Here is a 19,445-nt window from a genome sequence, read left to right as displayed (position 1 = left end):
GTGTGTGTGTGTGTGTGTGTGTGTGTGTGTGTGTGTGTGTGTGTGTCGCAATCAGAGAGAAAAAATGAAGTCAAGAAATGCACGGCAGTGACTTACATGTTCAGCGTGTTAGTCTCAGACACTGGATTCATTCTATATTCAAGTGTTGGTGTGGTTTCTGTACGTTAGCACTCTGAAATAGAATCACAAACGAATGCAAGTTTATTTGTAGCTTCTGTGTTCACTAGGCATTGCAATATGTGTATGTATAGAAAGTAAACATCAGAGGCCAGCGAAAAGAAAAATGCTAGCGCTTGTAGTTCCTTTACGACTTGCCCTTTGGACGCCCACGCACATATGATGTCTTACGTCACTTCCATTTGGCCGGCTATTTGTACTTTTTTGTGTCTTTTTAGGAACTGCGTGGGCCTAGTTGTTACTGATGACTCACTGTAAGCATGAGGGGGTGGGTGGCCCAATCACAAACTACACTCATTCAAAATATTTTAACCTCAATCTAGTTTAGCACTGTACTCCTTGTACTGCATGCCACTGTACATGAGAATATACAGTTGAAGTTGGAAGTTTACATACACTTAGGTTGGAGTCATTAAAACTTGTTTTTCAACCTCTCCGTAAATTTCTTGTTAATAAACTATAGTTTTGGCAAGTCGGTTAGGACATTACTTTGTGCATGACACAAATAATTTTTCCAACAATTGTTTACAGACAGATTATTTCACTTATAATTCACTGTATCACAATTCCAGTGGGTCAGAAGTTTACATACACTAGTTGACTGTGCCTTTAAACAGCTTGGAAAATTCCAGAAAATGATGTCATGGCTTTAGAAGCTTCTGATAGGCTAATTGACATCATTTGAGTCAATTGGAGGTGTACCTGTGGATGTATTTCAAGGCCTACCTTCAAACTCAGTGCCTCTTTGTTTGACATCATGGGAAAATCAAAATAAATCATCCAAGACCCCAGGAAATAAAATTGTAGACCTCCACAAGTCTGGTTCATCCTTGGGAGCAATTTCCAAACGCCTGAAGGTACCACGTTCATCTGTACAAACAATAGTACGCAAGTATGAACACCATGGGACCACACAGCTGTCATACCGCTCAGGAAGGAGACGCCTACTGTCTCCTAGAGATGAACGTACTTTGGTGCGATAAGTGAATATCAATCCCAGAGCAACAGCAAAGGACCTTGTGAAGATGCTGGAGGAAACCGGTACAACAGTATCAATATCCGCAGTAAAACGAGTCCTATATCGACTGAAAGGCTGCTCGGCAAGGAAGAAGCCACTGCTCAAAACCACCATAAAAAAGCCAGACTACGGTTTGCAACTGCACATGGGAACAAAGATCGTACCCTTTGGAGCAATGTCCTGTGGTCTGATGAAACAAAAATAGAACTGTTTGGCCAAAATGACCATCGTTATATTTGGAGGAAAAAGGGGGAGGCTTGCAAGCCAAAGAACACCATCCCAACCATGAAGCACGGGGGTGGCAGCATCATGTTGTGGGGGTGCTTTGCTGCAGGAGGAAGGAAAATTATGTGGATATATTGAATCAACATCTCAAGACATCAGTCAGGAAGTTAAAGCTTGGTTGCAAATGGGTCTTCCAAATGGACAATGACCCCAAGCATACTTCCAAAGTTGTGGCAAAATGGCTTGAGGACAGCAAATTCAAGGTATTGGAGTGGCCATCACAAGGCCCTGACCTCAATCCTATAGAAAATGTGTGGGCAGAACTGAAAAAGGGTGTGCGAACAAGGAGGCCTACAAACCTGACTCAGTTACACAAGCTCTGTCAGGAGGAATGGGCCAAAATTCACCCAACTTATTTTGGGAAGCTTGTGGAAGGCTACCTGAAACATTTGACCCAAGTTAAACAATTTAAAGGCAATGCTACCAAATACTAATTCAGTGTGTGTGAACTTCTGACCCACTGGGAATGTGATGAAAGTAATTCTCTCTGCAATTATTCTGACATTTCACATTCTTAAAATAAAGTGTTGATCTTATTTGACCTATGACAGGGAATTTTTACAAGGATTAAATGTCAGGAATTGTGAAAAACTGAGTTTAAATGTATTTGGCAAAGTGTATGTAAGCTTTCGACTTCAACTGTAGATGACTGAAATGCGATTCATTTTTTGAAAATGGAGGAAAATCCTAGAGACATAAGTTATTAACTGACTTCACAGTAAATGCTTTGTTTCAATCATTGAATTGTTTCCATCTCCTCTCTCCAGGTCGTACATAAAGATTATCTTGGAAGTTGTAAAAGGAGGGATATCAACAAAAACTTTGTTTTTCAGACTGGTAAGTGTTCAGTAATAGATATTTTATACCGAATCATGATTTTTAAAACCACATTTTGTTTCACAGTACATGGAATTTATTCATGTTCTGTTTGAATTTTCAGATCACTCAAAGGTCTTGATACATTTAATAAACAAAAAGAAAATTTAAGGGCTGATGCAAGTTCGCAAGTTTACAGTATGCTTGACAGAAAGAAAGTGTTCTGATCCCCACTATAGAGGATCTTTGTGACTCAAATGTAGAACAACCCAAAACGACTTCAGCAATGGAAGGCCCCTTCATTTGAGAACTACAGCATCTGACATTTGACCTTTGAGAAACCCAAAGGAAGTATAGTTGGACAATGGAGCCACATGAATCAGCTTCTGGTCAAAAATCCACCAAGGAGCCACGGGAGAAGCTACAAAGGAAGTGGGTCTCCGAGCCCTCAGCTGTCACAAAAAGAAGCACTTTCGCTGACCCGGAGGGAAAAAGGCACTCGCATCGCGAAAGCCTGCAAAGTGGTGCCAGTGGCAGCAATATTACTGGCTCAGCACAAAAGTATGGCTCTGGGAAGATGTTATCAACTGCAATGGGTCAGCCGCATCAAGACAGTCAATACACACAGGCTTTCCCCCGTACTTACTCCTACCAGTTACCACAACAGTACCCACAGCAGCCCATGCAAGAGCGCTTCCTGTCCGGAGCCAAGCCACAGCCTGGTCTGGAGGCCCATGCCTGGCCTTTCGCTGGACAGCTCCCTTCCGACGACATATTCCCTGGACACTCCCGTGCCCATGGAGTTTTCTCTCGTCAGAAATCTCCCAGTTTACCCAGTTCTTTTGGCCAGTATTCCAAATCAGGGCCGGAGCTGCCAGAGGAGGGATACAAGAAGGAGCAGAAACCCAAGAAGCCAGGAAAGTACATCTGCCACTACTGTGGAAGGGCTTGTGCGAAACCCAGCGTGCTGAAGAAGCACATTCGTTCACACACTGGGGAACGCCCCTACCCTTGTGTCCCCTGCGGGTTCTCCTTTAAAACCAAGAGTAATTTGTACAAACACCGAAAATCTCATGCCCATGCCATCAAAGCAGGACTAGTCCCATTCTCCGAACTGGCAGCTTCACGCACAGACATGGATCAAGCATCCTCCGTGGGAGAGACAGATGTACACTCAGACGGTGAACAGAGCACGGACACCGACGAGGAGACGGCAGAGGTCTCTATGTTTATGGACAAAGTCAGCCCCATCCCCCAGATATCATTTGAAATGGACAAAAGCACAATGGAGAAGGGTGGGGAGCCGGCATATGCTGACTCAGCTGAGGAACTAGCTATGGCATCCATGAAAGTGCCTATCCTAATTGTTCCAAAACAAGGGATCCCACCAACAGTAATGGAGTGCCCCCCATTCATGGAACTCAAGGCTTCTCACATCAGCTCCCAGGTGAGCCGCGTGGATGACTCTCCTACTATAAAACAGAGACTGGCTCTGAAACTGACAGATAGGAAGGGATCACAGGACTCAGACCAGCAGTCCCAGCAGTCCCTGAACCTTCTGAGTCCACACAGCAAAGGCAGCACAGATTCCGGCTACTTCTCTCTTTCAGAGAGTGCGGAGCAACAGATCAGCCCTCCCAACACAAACGCAAAGTCCTACGAGGAGATCATGTTTGGTCGGACTTGGTATTACAAACCTAACTCTCCTAGATCTAGACAATCCATTGCAGTAGGCATGGCCACTGTTGGCCAAGACACTAACCTAGTCATGGGGAAGATATCTGAAGATCATATTTTCTTCCGTAATGATAACAGTGAAGCGCATCTACTAGCAGGTGTTGACCCTAAGCAGTATCCCACAAGCCCTTGCCAAAGCAACACAGGTCTATTAGAGGCTCCTGATTCAGGGCCACTCATTAGGAGTAACTCAATGCCAACATCATCCCCGACCAACCTCAACGTCCCACCTGGGATAAGAGTGAGCCACTCCTTCGACGAGATGATGACCTCTGATGATGTCTTCTACCCGGGTGCTGCCGGTCTGAGGAGGCTTAGGAGACAGGCAGCTTTTGAGCATTCAGCACATGAAGGGCATGGCGAATCTGAAACCTATGGACACATTCCCAAGAACACAGCCCCATTTGTGGTTTTAAAGCTAGGGGAGCGTAGTCCTGTGGTGCCAGAGCATACAGCATACAGCCCTTATGGTACTAAAGTGGGAATGACAGAGATTGCCACTCGTAAACGCAGGAAGGAAAAGAGTGTAGGGGACGAGGAGGATGGCCCAGGCCAGTATGACAGTAGTGGCTCAGTAGATATGGTTGGGGATTATGATTCAAAACAAGGTAGTCAAGTAGGTTCAAGGGCAACACCTACTGGGAAAGGATCCATAGGATCCATGTACAATGCACATAGCCAATCAGACAGTTTTGAAACATGCTGTAGTAGTATGTGCTCAGAGGATGTAGTGCTAGTCCCAGACTCTGACAGAAAGGCAACTGGCAACGTTATCTCTGTCATTCAGCACACAAACTCACTCAGTAGGCCAAACTCCTTCGAGAAGTCAGAGTCCTTCGAACACCCAGCCTACCTGCAAGACAAATCCTCTAGCCAATATTCAGAGCAGTCAGATACAGAAAACACAGAAGATGTGCAGAGCCCGGACTCTATCCTGAGGTCTGAGAGCATGGAGCAGCAGAGCGACAGTGATTTAGCTTCACCCAACCAGCCCTGTCACATGCCCCCCAAACTGGTGCGGCAGCCTAACATCCAAGTGCCTGAGATCAGGGTGACGGAGGAGCCAGATAAACCTGAGAAAGAGCCTGATGTACCGACCAAGGAGCCGGAGAAGCACGTTGAAGAATTCCAGTGGCCCCAGAGGAGTGAGACACTGTCCCAGCTCCCTACGGAGAAGTTGCCTCCTAAAAAGAAGCGTCTGCGTTTGGCAGACTTGGAGCACTCCTCTGGGGATTCCAGCTTTGAGTCCTGCACCAGCCTGTCCAGGAGCCCCAGCCAGGAAAGCAACCTGTCCCACAGCTCCAACTTCTCTATGTCCTTTGACAAGGAAGAAAACCTGAAGTCTGTGTCACCGACCAAGCAGGATGACTTTGGCAAGCAGTCTGAGTACAGTGGCAACTCTCTCACCATCCCCGGCCATCACCAGCAGAGGGAGATGCGACGATCCTCATCCGAACAGGCTCCCTGTGCTCTGGCCACCGAGATCCCAGAGATCCGTAGCAAGTCCTTTGACTATGGCAGTCTCTCAACATCATCCAGACAGGGAGAGATTTACTCCAGTGCATCAGCCATGAAAGAACGGAGAAGGGGCTACCTAGTAAGGCAGGCATCCCTTAGCGTTTACCCTGAGACAGTGGTGCATGAGCAAGGTGGTCTCGAAATGACCATCAAGCAAGAGCACTCAGACCATGGACCCTTATCTTGGCAGAGCCCCCCATCCTCTCAAGGTTCTCATGGTGCATCAGCCAGCGAAGTAGCAAGACCCAAGAGAGGGTCACCTTATCATCTTCTGCAACAGAGAATTAGTGAGGACAGCCAGGAAGACCCAACACTGTTCCAGAAGTCATCTTGTCTGCCAAGTCAACAGTCATCAGAGGTAGAGCATCCAAGTCATGAGCTCATGAGCCAGGAAGCCATGCAATACTCCTCACTCCAGAGCAGCTTGGCTTCACTGCCTTTCCTGCCATTTCAGCCCGGCCTGTTCTGGCATCCGGAGTCAACACAGAGACACAAGCAACATCTGGCTTTCCAGCCACACCAGTTACAGAAACTACATATCAGACAGCCTAGTATACCGCACATGCTCCAGAAATCCCACCCACCTCTTCATCAGCTACAGCAGATCCAGGAGCAGTGTGACATTAAGGCTGACGGTGCTATCAGTCAGAACTACCAGTATCCCTCCAGAGTCTCCCCCCAGGCCCAGCATTACAACTCTCCACCGTCTAAAGTGGCCCTCACCGAGAGTAAAATGCTCCTGCAACAGGTCCAGCCAATCTTCGCCACTCAGAATGCAGGATCACAGCCATCACTCCCAGGTATGCTAATCCCCGTTAGGATACAGACTCACGTGCCATCTTACGGAAGTGTTATGTACACAAGTGTTTCACAGCTCTTAGCTAACCACAGCCAGAGCGCTTATTCAGCAAGAGTCATATGCTCAGAGAATGCATCATCCAGTTCACTCACAGGCGGCAGTGTTTCAAAGCACGGAGTTTGCTTCAACTTATCTCAGATCCTTGGTCAGCCTGAGGGAGCTCCACGTTATCCACTCTGGAAAGTTCCAGATCTGAACACTGAACATGGGAGACTAAACACGGGAATTCCGCTGTCGTTGACATCGAGAACCATCTCCACCACGGATGCATCCTCCAGTATCGGGGGAAGCAAGCGGATGTTATCACCAGCCAGTAGCCTGGAACTCTTTATAGAGACCAAACAGCAGAAACGGGTCAAGGAGGAGAAGATGTACGGTCAGATTGTAAAAGAGCTGAGCGCTGTCGAGCTGAGTGCTTCGAAGGACAGCGTCAAGTTACCAAAGCATGCACCTCTAAAGAGTGAGGGTTCAATGGACGATCAGGAGAGGATGTCCTCCTCCCCACCAGCAGACTTCCCTTCCACCCAAATCCCAGTGCGTTCCAACGCACCTCACATACCCGATGTGCCACCAGCTGACAGCTTCACTCCCCCTCTGCAAATTGTGATGGACACCCCTGGTGGCAGAGAGTCCCCAGAGGAGCTGGATGTTGACGACTCCTTCACCCCAGAGTCTAGCTCCAGCCAACAGTCCATGGTCTCCTCCAGTGACACTCCAGAGGAGGCCAAGCCACCCATGGGCAGCAAGATCCCTGTCAACATGCTGGTGCAGCTGGCTGCCAATCAGAGTGGGGGCGCTGCTGGAAGCACTCTGCTGCTCACAGATCTGGCAGACGTTCAGCAGTTCTTTCAGTTCCCCAGTCTTCGCACGGCAACCAGTGTCAGTTGGTGCTTCTTGAATTACACCAAGCCAAACAACGCTCAGACGACTCCCCTGACTTCTGTCTACGGCTCCTGGTGCGTCAGCTCCTACAACCCCAACCCTCTCAGCCTCAGCACCAAGGCTACTCTGGCCCTGCTCCGATCCAAGCAGAGGAAGAACACAGAAACCTACACGATGGCTGCTATGTATCAACCCGGAACTGGAAAACTTGTGTCCTCACTTGCTTGGAAGCAGAAGTTTGAGCAGGTAATCAACACATCACATTTGCCTCTTGTTCACAATTTACTACATTTACATTTACTAAATAAGCATTACAGATTTCATAACTCACATGTAAGTTTTTGAAAGTTTGAAATCCCGTACAATATTATAAAGCAATCTTAGGTACAGTAAAATGTTATTTTGAGCCGACATTTCATTACATCTGCCATCAAGTGTTTTTGTCTGTTTGCGAGGATTTACAGTGCCTTGCGAAAGTATTTGGCCCCCTTGAACTTTGCGACCTTTTGCCACATTTCAGGCTTCAAACGTAAAGATATAAAACTGTATTGTTTTGTGAAGAATCAACAACAAGTGGGACACAATCATGAAGTGGAACGACATTTGTTGGATATTTCAAACTTTTTTAACAAATCAAAAACTGAAAAATTGGGCGTGCAAAATTATTCAGCCCCTTTACTTTCAGTGCAGCAAACTCTCTCCAGAAGTTCAGTGAGGATCTCTGAATGATCCAATGTTGACCTAAATGACTAATGATGATAAATACAATCCACCTGTGTGTAATCAAGTCTCCGTATAAATGCACCTGCACTGTGATAGTCTCAGAGGTCCGTTAAAAGCGCAGAGAACATCATGAAGAACAAGGAACACACCAGGCAGGTCCGAGATACTGTTGTGAATAAGTTTAAAGCCGGATTTGGATACAAAAAGATTTCCCAAGCTTTAAACATCCCAAGGAGCACTGTGCAAGCGATAATATTGAAATGGAAGGAGTATCAGACCACTGCAAATCTACCAAGACCTGGCCGTCCCTCTAAACTTTCAGCTCATACAAGGAGAAGACTGATCAGAGATGCAGCCAAGAGGCCCATGATCACTCTGGACGAACTGCAGAGATCTACAGCTGAGGTGGGAGACTCTGTCCATAGGACAACAATCAGTCGTATATTGCACAAATCTGGCCTTTATGGAAGAGTGGCAAGAAGAAAGCCATTTCTTAAAGATATCCATAAAAAGTGTCGTTTAAAGTTTGCCACAAGCCACCTGGGAGACACACCAAACATGTGGAAGAAGGTGCTCTGGTCAAAATTGAACTTTTTGGCAACAATGCAAAACGTTATGTTTGGCGTAAAAGCAACACAGCTGAACACACCATCCCCACTGTCAAACATGGTGGTGGCAGCATCATGGTTTGGGCCTGCTTTTCTTCAGCAGGGACAGGGAAGATGGTTAAAATTGATGGGAAGATGGATGGAGCCAAATACAGGACCATTCTGGAAGAACCTGATGGAGTCTGCAAAAGACCTGAGACTGGGACGGAGATTTGTCTTCCAACAAGACAATGATCCAAAACATAAAGCAAAATCTACAATGGAATGGTTCAAAAATAAACATATCCAGGTGTTAGAATGGCCAAGTCAAAGTCCAGACCTGAATCCAATCGAGAATCTGTGGAAAGAACTGAAAACTGCTGTTCACAAATGCTCTCCATCCAACCTCACTGAGCTCGAGCTGTTTTGCAAGGAGGAATGGGAAAAAATTTCAGTCTCTCGATGTGCAAAACTGATAGAGACATACCCCAAGCGACTTACAGCTGTAATCGCAGCAAAAGGTGGCGCTACAAAGTATTAACTTAAGGGGGCTGAATAATTTTGCACGCCCAATTTTTCAGTTTTTGAAATTTCCAATAAATGTCGTTCCACTTCATGATTGTGACCCACTTGTTGTTGATTCTTCACAAAAAAATACAGTTTTATATCTTTATGTTTGAAGCCTGAAATGTGGCAAAAGGTTGCAAAGTTCAAGGGGGCCGAATACTTTCGCAAGGCACTGTAACTTAGTGTAATGCATGTTTTCCATTTGCAGATGAAGCCAGAGCTCATGCAGCTAGATGTGAGCAAATATGGGAAGAAAATCAAGGGGCTGAGCTCCAGGGATCGAATCAAGGAGGACCATGGAGAGAAGGAGGCCTCCTCAAAGCAGGCTGAGCCCACTCGCATCAGAATCTTTGAAGGAGGGTATGTCAAGATGGCTGCCATTAGCCATTAAAATGTAATTGAAAGCCTTTTGATATCAGTGTGGAACCTTCTGGAGACGGCTGCTTAAAATGTTATATTGTTGTGACTTCTATACAAAATGTACAGGTCAGCACTTAAATATGAAATATTTTGTGGTTAAGTTGGATTTAATGCTTGGTGGCTGAAACCACTTCTTCATGGTCTATGTTATATGAGAATGATAAAACAATTACTGTGGTAACTGAAATGTAGCTTTTACATGATTTTGTCAAATTACTGTTTTTCATGGACTTAAAGGCTTTTTCCGCAGAAATAGGATGTATACACTGCATTAAGAATGTATTCATACGCCTTGCCTTTTTCCATATTTTGTTACGTTACAGCCTTATTCTAAAATCTAATTTAAATTAATTTTCTCATCAATTTACACACGACGGTGTTACACACAATGAGGTTTCACACAATTTACACATAATGACAAAGCAAAAACTGGTTTTTAGAAATGTTTGCAAATGTATTAAAATACTAAACTGAAATATCATATTTACATAAGTATTCAGACACTTTACTCAGTATTTTGTTGAAGCACCTTTGGCAGCGATTACAGCCTCGAGTCTTCTTGGGTATACAGTCTTGTATACAGACTGTACAGCAGTACAGTCTTGGCACATCTGTATTTGGGGAGTTTCTGCCATTCTTCCCTGCAGATCCTCTCAAGCTCTGTCAGGTTGGATGGGTAAAGTCGCTGCACAGATGTTTTCAGGTTTCTCCAGAGATGGGCGATCGGGTTCAAGTCCGGGCTCTGGCTGGACCACTCAAGGACATTCAGAGACTTGTCCTGGAGCCTGCGTTGTCTTGGCTGTGTGCTTATGGTCGTTGTCCTGTTGGAAGGTGAACCGTCACCCAAGTCTGTAGTCTTGAGCACTCTGGAGCAGGTTTTCATCAAAGATCTCTCGATACTTTGCTCCGTTCATCTTTCCCTCGATCCTGACTAGTCTCCCAGTCCCTGCCACTGAATAACATCCCCACAGAATGATGCTTCCACCACCGTACTTCACCGTAGGGATGGTGCCAGGTTTCCTCCAGATGTGACACTTGGCATTGAGGCCAAAAAGTTAAATATTGGTTTCATCAGATTAGAGAATATTGTTTCTCATGGTTTGAGAATATTTAGGTGCTTTTTGGCAAACTTAAAGCGGTCTGTCATGTGCCTTTTACTGAGGAGTGGCTTCCGTCTGGTCACTCTACCATAAAGGCCTGATTGGTGGAGTGCTGCAGATATGGTTGTCCTTCTGGAAGGTTCTCCCATCTCCACAGAGGAACTCTGGAGCTCTTTCAGAGTGACCATTGGGTTCACCTCCCTGACCAAGGTCCTTCTCCCCCGATTGCTCAGTTTGACTGGGCGGCCAGCTCTAGGAAGAGTCTTGGTGGTTCCAAACTTCTTCCATTTAAGAATGATGACGGCCACTGTGTTCTTGGGGACCTTCAATGCTGCAGACATTTTATTTGGTACCCTTCCCCAGATCTGTGCCTCAGCACAGTCCTGTCTCGCAGCTCCACGAAAATTCCTTTGATCTCATGGCTTGATTTTTGCTCTGATATGCACTGTCAACTGTGGGACCTCATATAGACAGGTGTGTGCCTTTCCAAATCATGTCCAATCAATTGGATTTACTACAGGTGAACTGCAATCAAGTTGTAGAAAAATCTCATGGATGGTCAATGGAAACAGGATGCACCTGAGCTCAATTTTTTCTGTTTTTATTTTCAATACATTTGCATAAATATCAAAAAACCTGTTTTCGCTTTGTCATTATGTGTAGATTAATGAGGAAAAATAAGGCTATAAAGTAGAAATGTGGAAAATGTCAAGGGGTCTGAATACTTTCCGAATGCACAGTATATATAAAGCAGAATGTATTTTTCAGATGGCTTTTAATTGTGGTTGAAAGGTGTTACTAGCATAGGCTACTGTTTTTATGGAAATACAGTAGAGCATAATTTTGTTGTTTAACTGCCATGGTATTATTGACTACTGTCCGTGAGGCTTCGGTTAACCTCTTTACTTTGGTTCAAGTGATAAATAGATTTCCAAATCATTTTTGAAATCATTTTATTTTTCAAATCACAATAACATACGGCGTCTTGAATATCCCTTTGAAGATATTACCATATACAGTTAGATTTTTTTCTTTATATAATTCAATTTCAGAATCGAGAACAGCTGTAAAAATGTCTGACCAATACCCAGTTGAATCTGGCACCGGAATTATTTTCTCTGAGCAGTTGCAGGCTAACTTTCCCAATGTAAAGTTAGCTGTTTGATGTATTTGATATTTGCTCCCTTAACACATGCTTCGATATACTCAAAACCCTCCAATAATGTTGAATAATCTGATCTTGTTATGATTTCAGGTACAAATCCAATGAAGACTATGTTTACGTGCGGGGCAGAGGAAGAGGGAAGTACATCTGTGAAGAGTGTGGGATCCGCTGTAAGAAGCCAAGCATGCTGAAGAAACATATCCGCACACACACCGATGTCCGGCCGTATGTCTGCAAGTTCTGCAACTTTGCTTTTAAAACCAAAGGTGGGTTTCCTTCTTCCATTTCATATAACCACATGTATGCAAATGTACACCTTTCTTCTCAAGCACTTTAACCTGATAGTTCAAACAAAAACAGTGATCACATTGGAAAAGGATTTATGTAGGACTAAACAGACTGCTGTCTGCATTGTGTTAGAAGGGTGGCAAGGTTCTCTCTCTCTCTGCTGCAGTGGAGTGTTGATGAGTGAATTGAAAGGCCAGGCGGCCTATGCTGCTTCCAGTAAGACATTTTAAAAGTCGTAAACTCTTGTTTCAGGAAACCTGACAAAACACATGAAGTCGAAAGCCCACATGAAGAAATGCTTGGAGCTCGGGGTGTCAGTGACATCTGTGGAGGATGCGGACGCCGAAGAAGCTGGTATGAATCAGACAGACTTACTGAGCATATTTTATACAGATGAGCCAATATTTGATAAATACTGGGCCCTGTATGTTGCACTGGTGCGGTTCTTGAGGAACAATTATTGTAATGAAAAACAGGAACCGCCTCTGTCAGGTTTATGTAAAATGACCAACTTTAAAGATACACAGTTCACATTTTCCCTGCTTGTATCCCATCATTTAGCATAAAGTGGGAAAGAACACCAGTGACCCATTCAATCCAAAATAAGTAAATTGCAGTTGCTGTAAAAGATTTGTAAACGCCTAAATAGAAAAGCACTACTGTGTTTGTATGTCTCATTTCCTTGTTAAGACTGCACTAAATTCTGTTTATTTGTCTTGCAGAACAAAGTAGGCTACTGTTATTGCATTTGCATAGGGTTTGACTGGATCAACGGTTGGATAAACCATATGTTTCTTTTTAGACAATGGCGAGGATGGCCAGAGGGAGTCTGGGAAGATGTCAGGCATCATGGCTGACCACCAGTTCTCAGACGCCGATGATTCTGATGGTGGCGAGGATGACGGGGATGAGGTGGACGACGATGAAGATGATGACGACGATTACGATGGCGAATCCACGCCGAAGACTCGCTCCAGAAGCACCAGCCCTCAGCCTTATGGCATACCATCTCTGTCCGTCACGGACTCTCAGGGCGCCTGCTCCTCAGACCTGCAGGGCCACTGCTCCAAACCACCCCTCTTCAGCTACTTCACCAGCCTGCCCAGCATCCAGATCACCCAGCTCATGGTGCCCAGTGAGGGTGCAGGCCAGGGCCAGATGGCAGAGTACCAGCAGCTGCTGCAGGGCGCCCTGGGGGAGGACTATAAGAGCAGGCTAGACGTACCCAGCTCCATGGACGAGGACTTTGGCCTTTCCCCAGCTCACAGCTCCTCATCATTCGACCTGTCCCTGTCTCGCCTCTCTTCCCCAGGCCTGGACTCCTCCCCTCTCCGAGAGCCGTCCCCCACCTCCACTTCACGCAAGTACCTCTTCCCCCGACGGGACCTGTCCCCCCATGGCCGCCTGTCACCCCACAGAGAGGTGTCCCCTCTCAGGCACCACTCCCCCAAGAGGGACATCTCCTTCAGAAGGGACCTCTCGCCCCGCAGGGACCTTTCCCCCAGGAGTCACATCTCACCCCTGTCCCACGCCGGACGCCCCATGTCACCGGGCAGAGAACTGGTGGGCAGGAGGGAGCTGTCTCCACGGAGTCGCCACCGGGGCATGATCAGACCTGTCTCCCCCAGGAGGGGCATGCACCATCACAGTGCCCCCTGGAGTCTGGGCCAGCACCTACACTCAGAGATGGTGCCAATGGGCCAGCGTAGCAGAAGCCACTCAGAGATGGAGACAGTAAGTGTTCCAGAATGTATTCAACTGTTCTATTTTATTATATAAACATTGCACATCAGCCTTCATGAACAGCTCCTTACTGGCATATTATACACTGAGCATACCAAACATTAGGAACAAATTAATAATATTGAGTTGCACCCCCCCACACCTTTCGCCCTCAGAACAGCCTCAGTTCGTAAGGGCATGGACTCCAGACAATTATGTCATGGCTTTAGAAGCTTCTGATAGGCTAATTGACATCATTTGAGTCAATTGGAGGTGTACCTGTGGATGTATTTCAAGGCCTACCTTCAAACTCAGTGTCTCTTTGCTTGACATCATGGGAAAATCAAAAGAAATCAGCCAAGACCTCAGAAAAAAATTTAGTTGCATTGAGTTGCACCCCCCCCACACCTTTCGCCCTCAGAACAGCCTCCGTTCGTCGGGGCATGGACTGTACAAGGTGTTGAAAGCGTTCCACAGGGACCTGTCCCCCCATGTTGACTCCAATGCTTCCCACAGTTGTGTGTTGGCTGGATGTCCTTTGGGTGGTGGACCATTCTTGATACACACGGGAAACTGTTGAGCATAAAAAAAAACAGCAGTGTTGCAGTTCTTGACACAAACCGGTGCTCCCATTCAAAGTGACTTGCATTTTTTATCTTGCCCATTCACTCTCTGAATGTCACACATATACAATCCATGTTTCAATTGTCTCAATACTTAAAAATCCTCCTTTAACCTGTCTCCTCCCCTTCATTAAAATGGATTTAACAAGTGACATCAATAAGAGATCAGAGCTTTCACCTGGATTCACCTGGTCAGTCTAGGTCATGGAATGACATCATTAAATAGTAACCGCAAAACACCAGTCTCAACGTCAACAGTGAAGAGGTGACTCCGGGATGCTGGCCTTTTAGGCAGAGTTGCAAAGAAAAAGCCATATCTCAGACGGGCCAATAAAAAAAAAAGATTTAAGATGGGCAAAAGAACACAGACACTGGACAGAGGAACTTTGACTATAAGGCCTTCATTTCTCAGAACAATAATAGACTGAAGAGTTTCAGAAGAAAGTCTTTGTTTCTGGCCATTTTGAGCCTGTAATCAAACCCACAAATGCTGTTGCTCCAGATACTCAACTAGTCTAAAGAAGGCCAGTTTTATTGCTTCTTAAATCAGAACAACAGTTTTCAGCTGTGCTAACATAATTGCAAAAGGTTTTTTTCTAATGATCAATTAGCCTTTTAAAATTATAAACTTGGATTCGCTAACACAACGTGCCATTGGAACACAGGAGTGATGGTTAATGATAATACGCCTATGTACAGTTGAAGTTAGAAGTTTACATACACTTATGTTGGAGTCATTAAAACTTGTTTTTCAACCACTCCACAAATTTCTTGTTGACAAACTATAGTTTTGGCAAGTCGGTTAGGACATCTACTGTGTGCATGACACAAGTAATGTTTCCAACAATTGTTTACAGACAGATTATTTCACTGTATCACAATTCCAGTGGGTCGGACGTTTACATACACTAAGTTGACTGTGCCTTTAAACAGCTTATTAAATTATGTCATGGCTTTAGAAGCTTCTGATAGGCTAATTGACATCATTTGAGTCAATTGGAGGTGTACCTGTGGATGTATTTCAAGGCCTACCTTCAAACTCAGTGCCTCTTTGCTTGACATCATGGGAAAATCAAAAGAAATCAGCCAAGACCAAGTCCGGTTCATCCTTGGGAGCAATTTCCAAACACCTGAAGGTACCATGTTCATCTGTACAAACGATAGTACCCAAGTATAAACACCATGTGACCACGCAGCCGTCATACCGCACAGGAAGGAGATGCATTTTGTCTCCTAGAGATGAACGTACTTTGGTGCGAAAAGTGCAAATCAATCCCATCTCCTGTGGTCTGATGAAACAAAATAGAACTGTTTGGCCATAATGACCATCGTTATGTTTGGAGGAAAAAGCCGAAGAACACCATCCCAACCGTGAAGCACGTGTGTGGCAGCAGCATCATTTTGTGGGTGTACTTTGCTGCAGGAGGGACTGGTGCACTTCACAAAATAGATGGCATCATGAGGGAGAAAAATTATGTGGATATATTGAGCAACATCTCAAGACATCAGTCAGGAAGTTAAAGCTTGGTTGCAAATGGGTCTTCCACATGGACAATGACCCCAAGCATACTTCCAAAGTGGTGGCAAAATGGCTTAACAAAGTCAAGTTATTGGAGTGACCATCACAAAGCCCTGACCTCACACCTATAGAAAATGTGTGGGCAGAATTGAAAAAGCGTGGGCAAGCAAGGAGGCCTACAAACCTGACTCAGTTACACCAGCTCTGTCAGGAGGAATGAGCAAAAATTCACCCAATTTATTGTGGGAAGCTTGTGGATGGCTACCCGAAACGTTTGACCCAAGTTAAACAATTTAAAGGCAATGCCTTCAAATACTAATTGAGTGTATGTAAACTTCTGACCCACTGGGAATGTGATGAAAGAAATAAAAGCTAAAATAAATAATTATCTCTACTATTATTCTGACGTTTCACATTTATTAAAATAAAGTGGGATCCTATCTGACCTATGACAGGGAATTATTTATAGGATTCAATGTCAGGAATTATGAAAACCTGAGTTGAAATGTATTTGGCTAAGGTTTATGTAAACTTCCGACTTCAACTGTAGATATTCCATAAAAAAATCAGCCGTTTCCAGCTACAATAGTCATTTACAACATTAACAATGTCTACACTGTATTTCAATTTGATGTTAATTTAATGGACAAAAAATTAGCTTTTCTTTCATAAACAAGGACATTTTTAAGTGACCACAAACTTTTGAATGGTAGTGTATATATACTGAAGAAAAATATAAATGCAACATGTGTTGGTCCCATGTTTCATGTGCTGAAATAAAAGATCCCCGAATCTTTCCATATGCACAACAATCTTATTTCTCGAATGTTGTGCACACATTTGTTTAATTCCCTGCTCGTGAACATTTCTCCTTTGTCAGACAATCCATCCATCTACAGGTGTGGCATATCAAGAAGCTGATTAAAACAGCATGATCATAACACAGGTGCACCTTGTGCTGGGGACAATAAAGGCCACTCTAAAATGTGCAGTTTTGTCACACAGCACAGTCCCACAGATGTCTCAAGTTTTGAGGGAGTGTGAAATAGGCATGTTGACTGCAGGAATGTCCACCTGAGCTGTTGCCAGAGAATTTAAGGTTAATTTCTCTACCATAAGCTGCCTCCAACGTCATTTTAGAGAATTTGACAGTACTTCCAACCGGCCTCAAAACCGCAGACCACGTGTAACCTCTCCAGCCTCAGACCTCCACATCCGGCTTCTTTACCTGTGGGATCGTCTGAGACCAGCCACCTGGATTACTGATGAAACTGAGGAGTATTTCTGTCTGTAATAAAGCCCTTTTGTGGGGAAAAACTCATTCTGATTTGCTGGGACTGGCTTCCCAGTGGGTGGGCCTGGCTCATAAATGCGTGGGCCTATGCCATCCCAGGTCCACCCATTGATGCGCCCCTGCCCAGTCATGTGAAATCCATAGATTGTGGCCTAATTTATTTATTTCAATTGACTGATTTCCTTATATGAACTGTAACAGAGTAAAATTGTTGAAATTGTTATATGTTGCGTTTATATTTTTGTTCAGTGTATTATTAGTGCCTGCTTTTATAGGATGATAAATGGAGAGTCTAACTTAAAGTTATAGTACAATGGAACCGTGCAGGCCCACTATAGAGTGCTCTTACAGTCTCTGCGGTCATTTCTATTTATATATGTGGCTAATTAAGAATCCCTGGGGAAAGGGGAAAAATGCAGTATTCTTGCACTGTGGAGTCATTCTTGACTTCTCCACACCATCTGGTTGGTTTCCGTGGTAGTGAGGGATAAAAAGATAAGCCAGCCGTAGCCATAATGTACTGTAAGCTTGGCTCATCACTCAGTGGTTAGTAACTGTTTTTTTTCTTTCTTAAGATTATTTTTTAAATCCGGACAGTTTAAATGAAGCGTGAAATGGAGCCTGCTTCAGCTGTATAATATATATATATATTTTTATATTCATATTTGACTTCTTTTTAGCTGGTAATAGTTTTGTCATATTTGAGCTGATTTTTCCTACCATCTCAAGATCCATTAAAATCCAAAGTAACACTTCATTTGGATAGTCCATCTGTAGAAGCTCTACAGATGATCAGTAACCTTTCAACTACATGTGTACTAACCCTAACCCTAGCCCTTATCCTAATGCTAAACTTAACCCTAACCTTAACCCTTACCCTAATCCATATTTTAAAACGAACCTTAACCATAACCAGCATTTGCTTATCAACCGATAGTTTGTTGATAGTATGAAGAAGCACAGGGCAGAGTTCTATTTCCAATGACATGCGATAGGCTATTTACATTGACTGTAAATAGATGTTGTTTCATGCGTTTGCCTATTTTCATACAGTGCATTCGGAAAGTATTCAGACCCATTGACTTTTTCCACATTTTGTCACATTACAGCCTTATTCTAAAATGGATTAAATTGTTTGTTTTTTTACCTCCTCAATCTACACACAATACACCTTATTGACAATGAATACTTACAGTACCAGTCAAAAGTTTGGACACACCTACTCATTCCAGTGTTTTTCTTTATTTTGGCCAATTCTACATTGTAGAATAATAGTGAAGACATCAAAACGATGAAATAAAACATATGGAATCATTTAGTAACCAAAAAAGTGTTAAACAAATCAAAATACATTTTATATTTGAAATTCTTCAAAGTATCCACCCTTTGCCTTGATGACAGCTTTGCACACTCTTGGCCCTTGAAACCTGTTTTTGCTTTGTCATTGTGGGGTATTGTGTGTAGATAGATGAGGATTTTTTTGTATTGAATCCATTTTTGAATAAGTCCGTAAGGTAACAAAATGTGGAAAGCCTGTTACTTGCGAGGCACATCATGGGCATTAAATTACTAGTTTTTTTTTTAAATCACTGAACTGATGGTTCGATTTTGTATCAGTTATTAAGAAATATATATTTTTTCAACATTAAAATGCACCATGCATTATGTGGGTTGAATGCTGTAACAGCACAAAATAAAACAATGAATAAAGTCCCATGATGGTAGTGACTGCCCATTACTGCCTATCACTTATTAACCATCATTTATTCACATGACTTCACTTTAATAAAGATTTCAAATGTTGCGTATGTTACGTTTATTTTATTTGATGACTTTATTATGTCTTTAAGTTAATCATTATTTGACTAATTCTCACCTTGCGAGCAAAACATTTTAGCGGCCCCCCTCATGACAGTGAAGAGAGACATTTTTTGTTTAAATGTTAATTTCTTGCAATTCTACATATTTTGCCACAGGGCGGAGAGAAGATTTTACAATTTTATAACTCATTTCATGCAATTCTACTTATTTTGCCATGGGGTGGAGAGAAAAATTACAATTTTTACAGCTAATTACCTGTAATTCTACACATTTTGCCATAGGTTGGAGGCAAATGTTGTCCGTTTTTTATATGATAACTGATGA

At 43.8% G+C, this 19,445-nt stretch overlaps 1 protein-coding gene across 2 annotated transcripts in view; it reads left to right on the top strand.

Moving 5' to 3' along the window:
* The window catches only part of LOC139407128 (transcription factor HIVEP2-like), a 99,208-nt gene that overhangs the window by 77,955 nt on the left and 1,808 nt on the right, over positions 1-19,445 (top strand). For both annotated transcript variants that reach the window (XM_071150556.1, XM_071150554.1), the window contains 6 exons: positions 2,248-2,317; positions 2,421-7,538; positions 9,378-9,529; positions 11,945-12,120; positions 12,395-12,496; positions 12,945-13,876. In XM_071150556.1, coding sequence (XP_071006657.1) covers positions 2,661-7,538; positions 9,378-9,529; positions 11,945-12,120; positions 12,395-12,496; positions 12,945-13,876 — 6,240 coding nt within the window. In that variant the 5' untranslated portion in view covers positions 2,248-2,317; positions 2,421-2,660. The remainder of the gene's footprint in view (positions 1-2,247; positions 2,318-2,420; positions 7,539-9,377; positions 9,530-11,944; positions 12,121-12,394; positions 12,497-12,944; positions 13,877-19,445) is intronic.

This window comes from Oncorhynchus clarkii, chromosome 4, assembly GCF_045791955.1.
Source record: "Oncorhynchus clarkii lewisi isolate Uvic-CL-2024 chromosome 4, UVic_Ocla_1.0, whole genome shotgun sequence".
Classification (NCBI taxonomy): Eukaryota; Metazoa; Chordata; class Actinopteri; order Salmoniformes; family Salmonidae; genus Oncorhynchus; species Oncorhynchus clarkii.
This window is presented reverse-complemented; position numbering and strand designations above follow the sequence as displayed.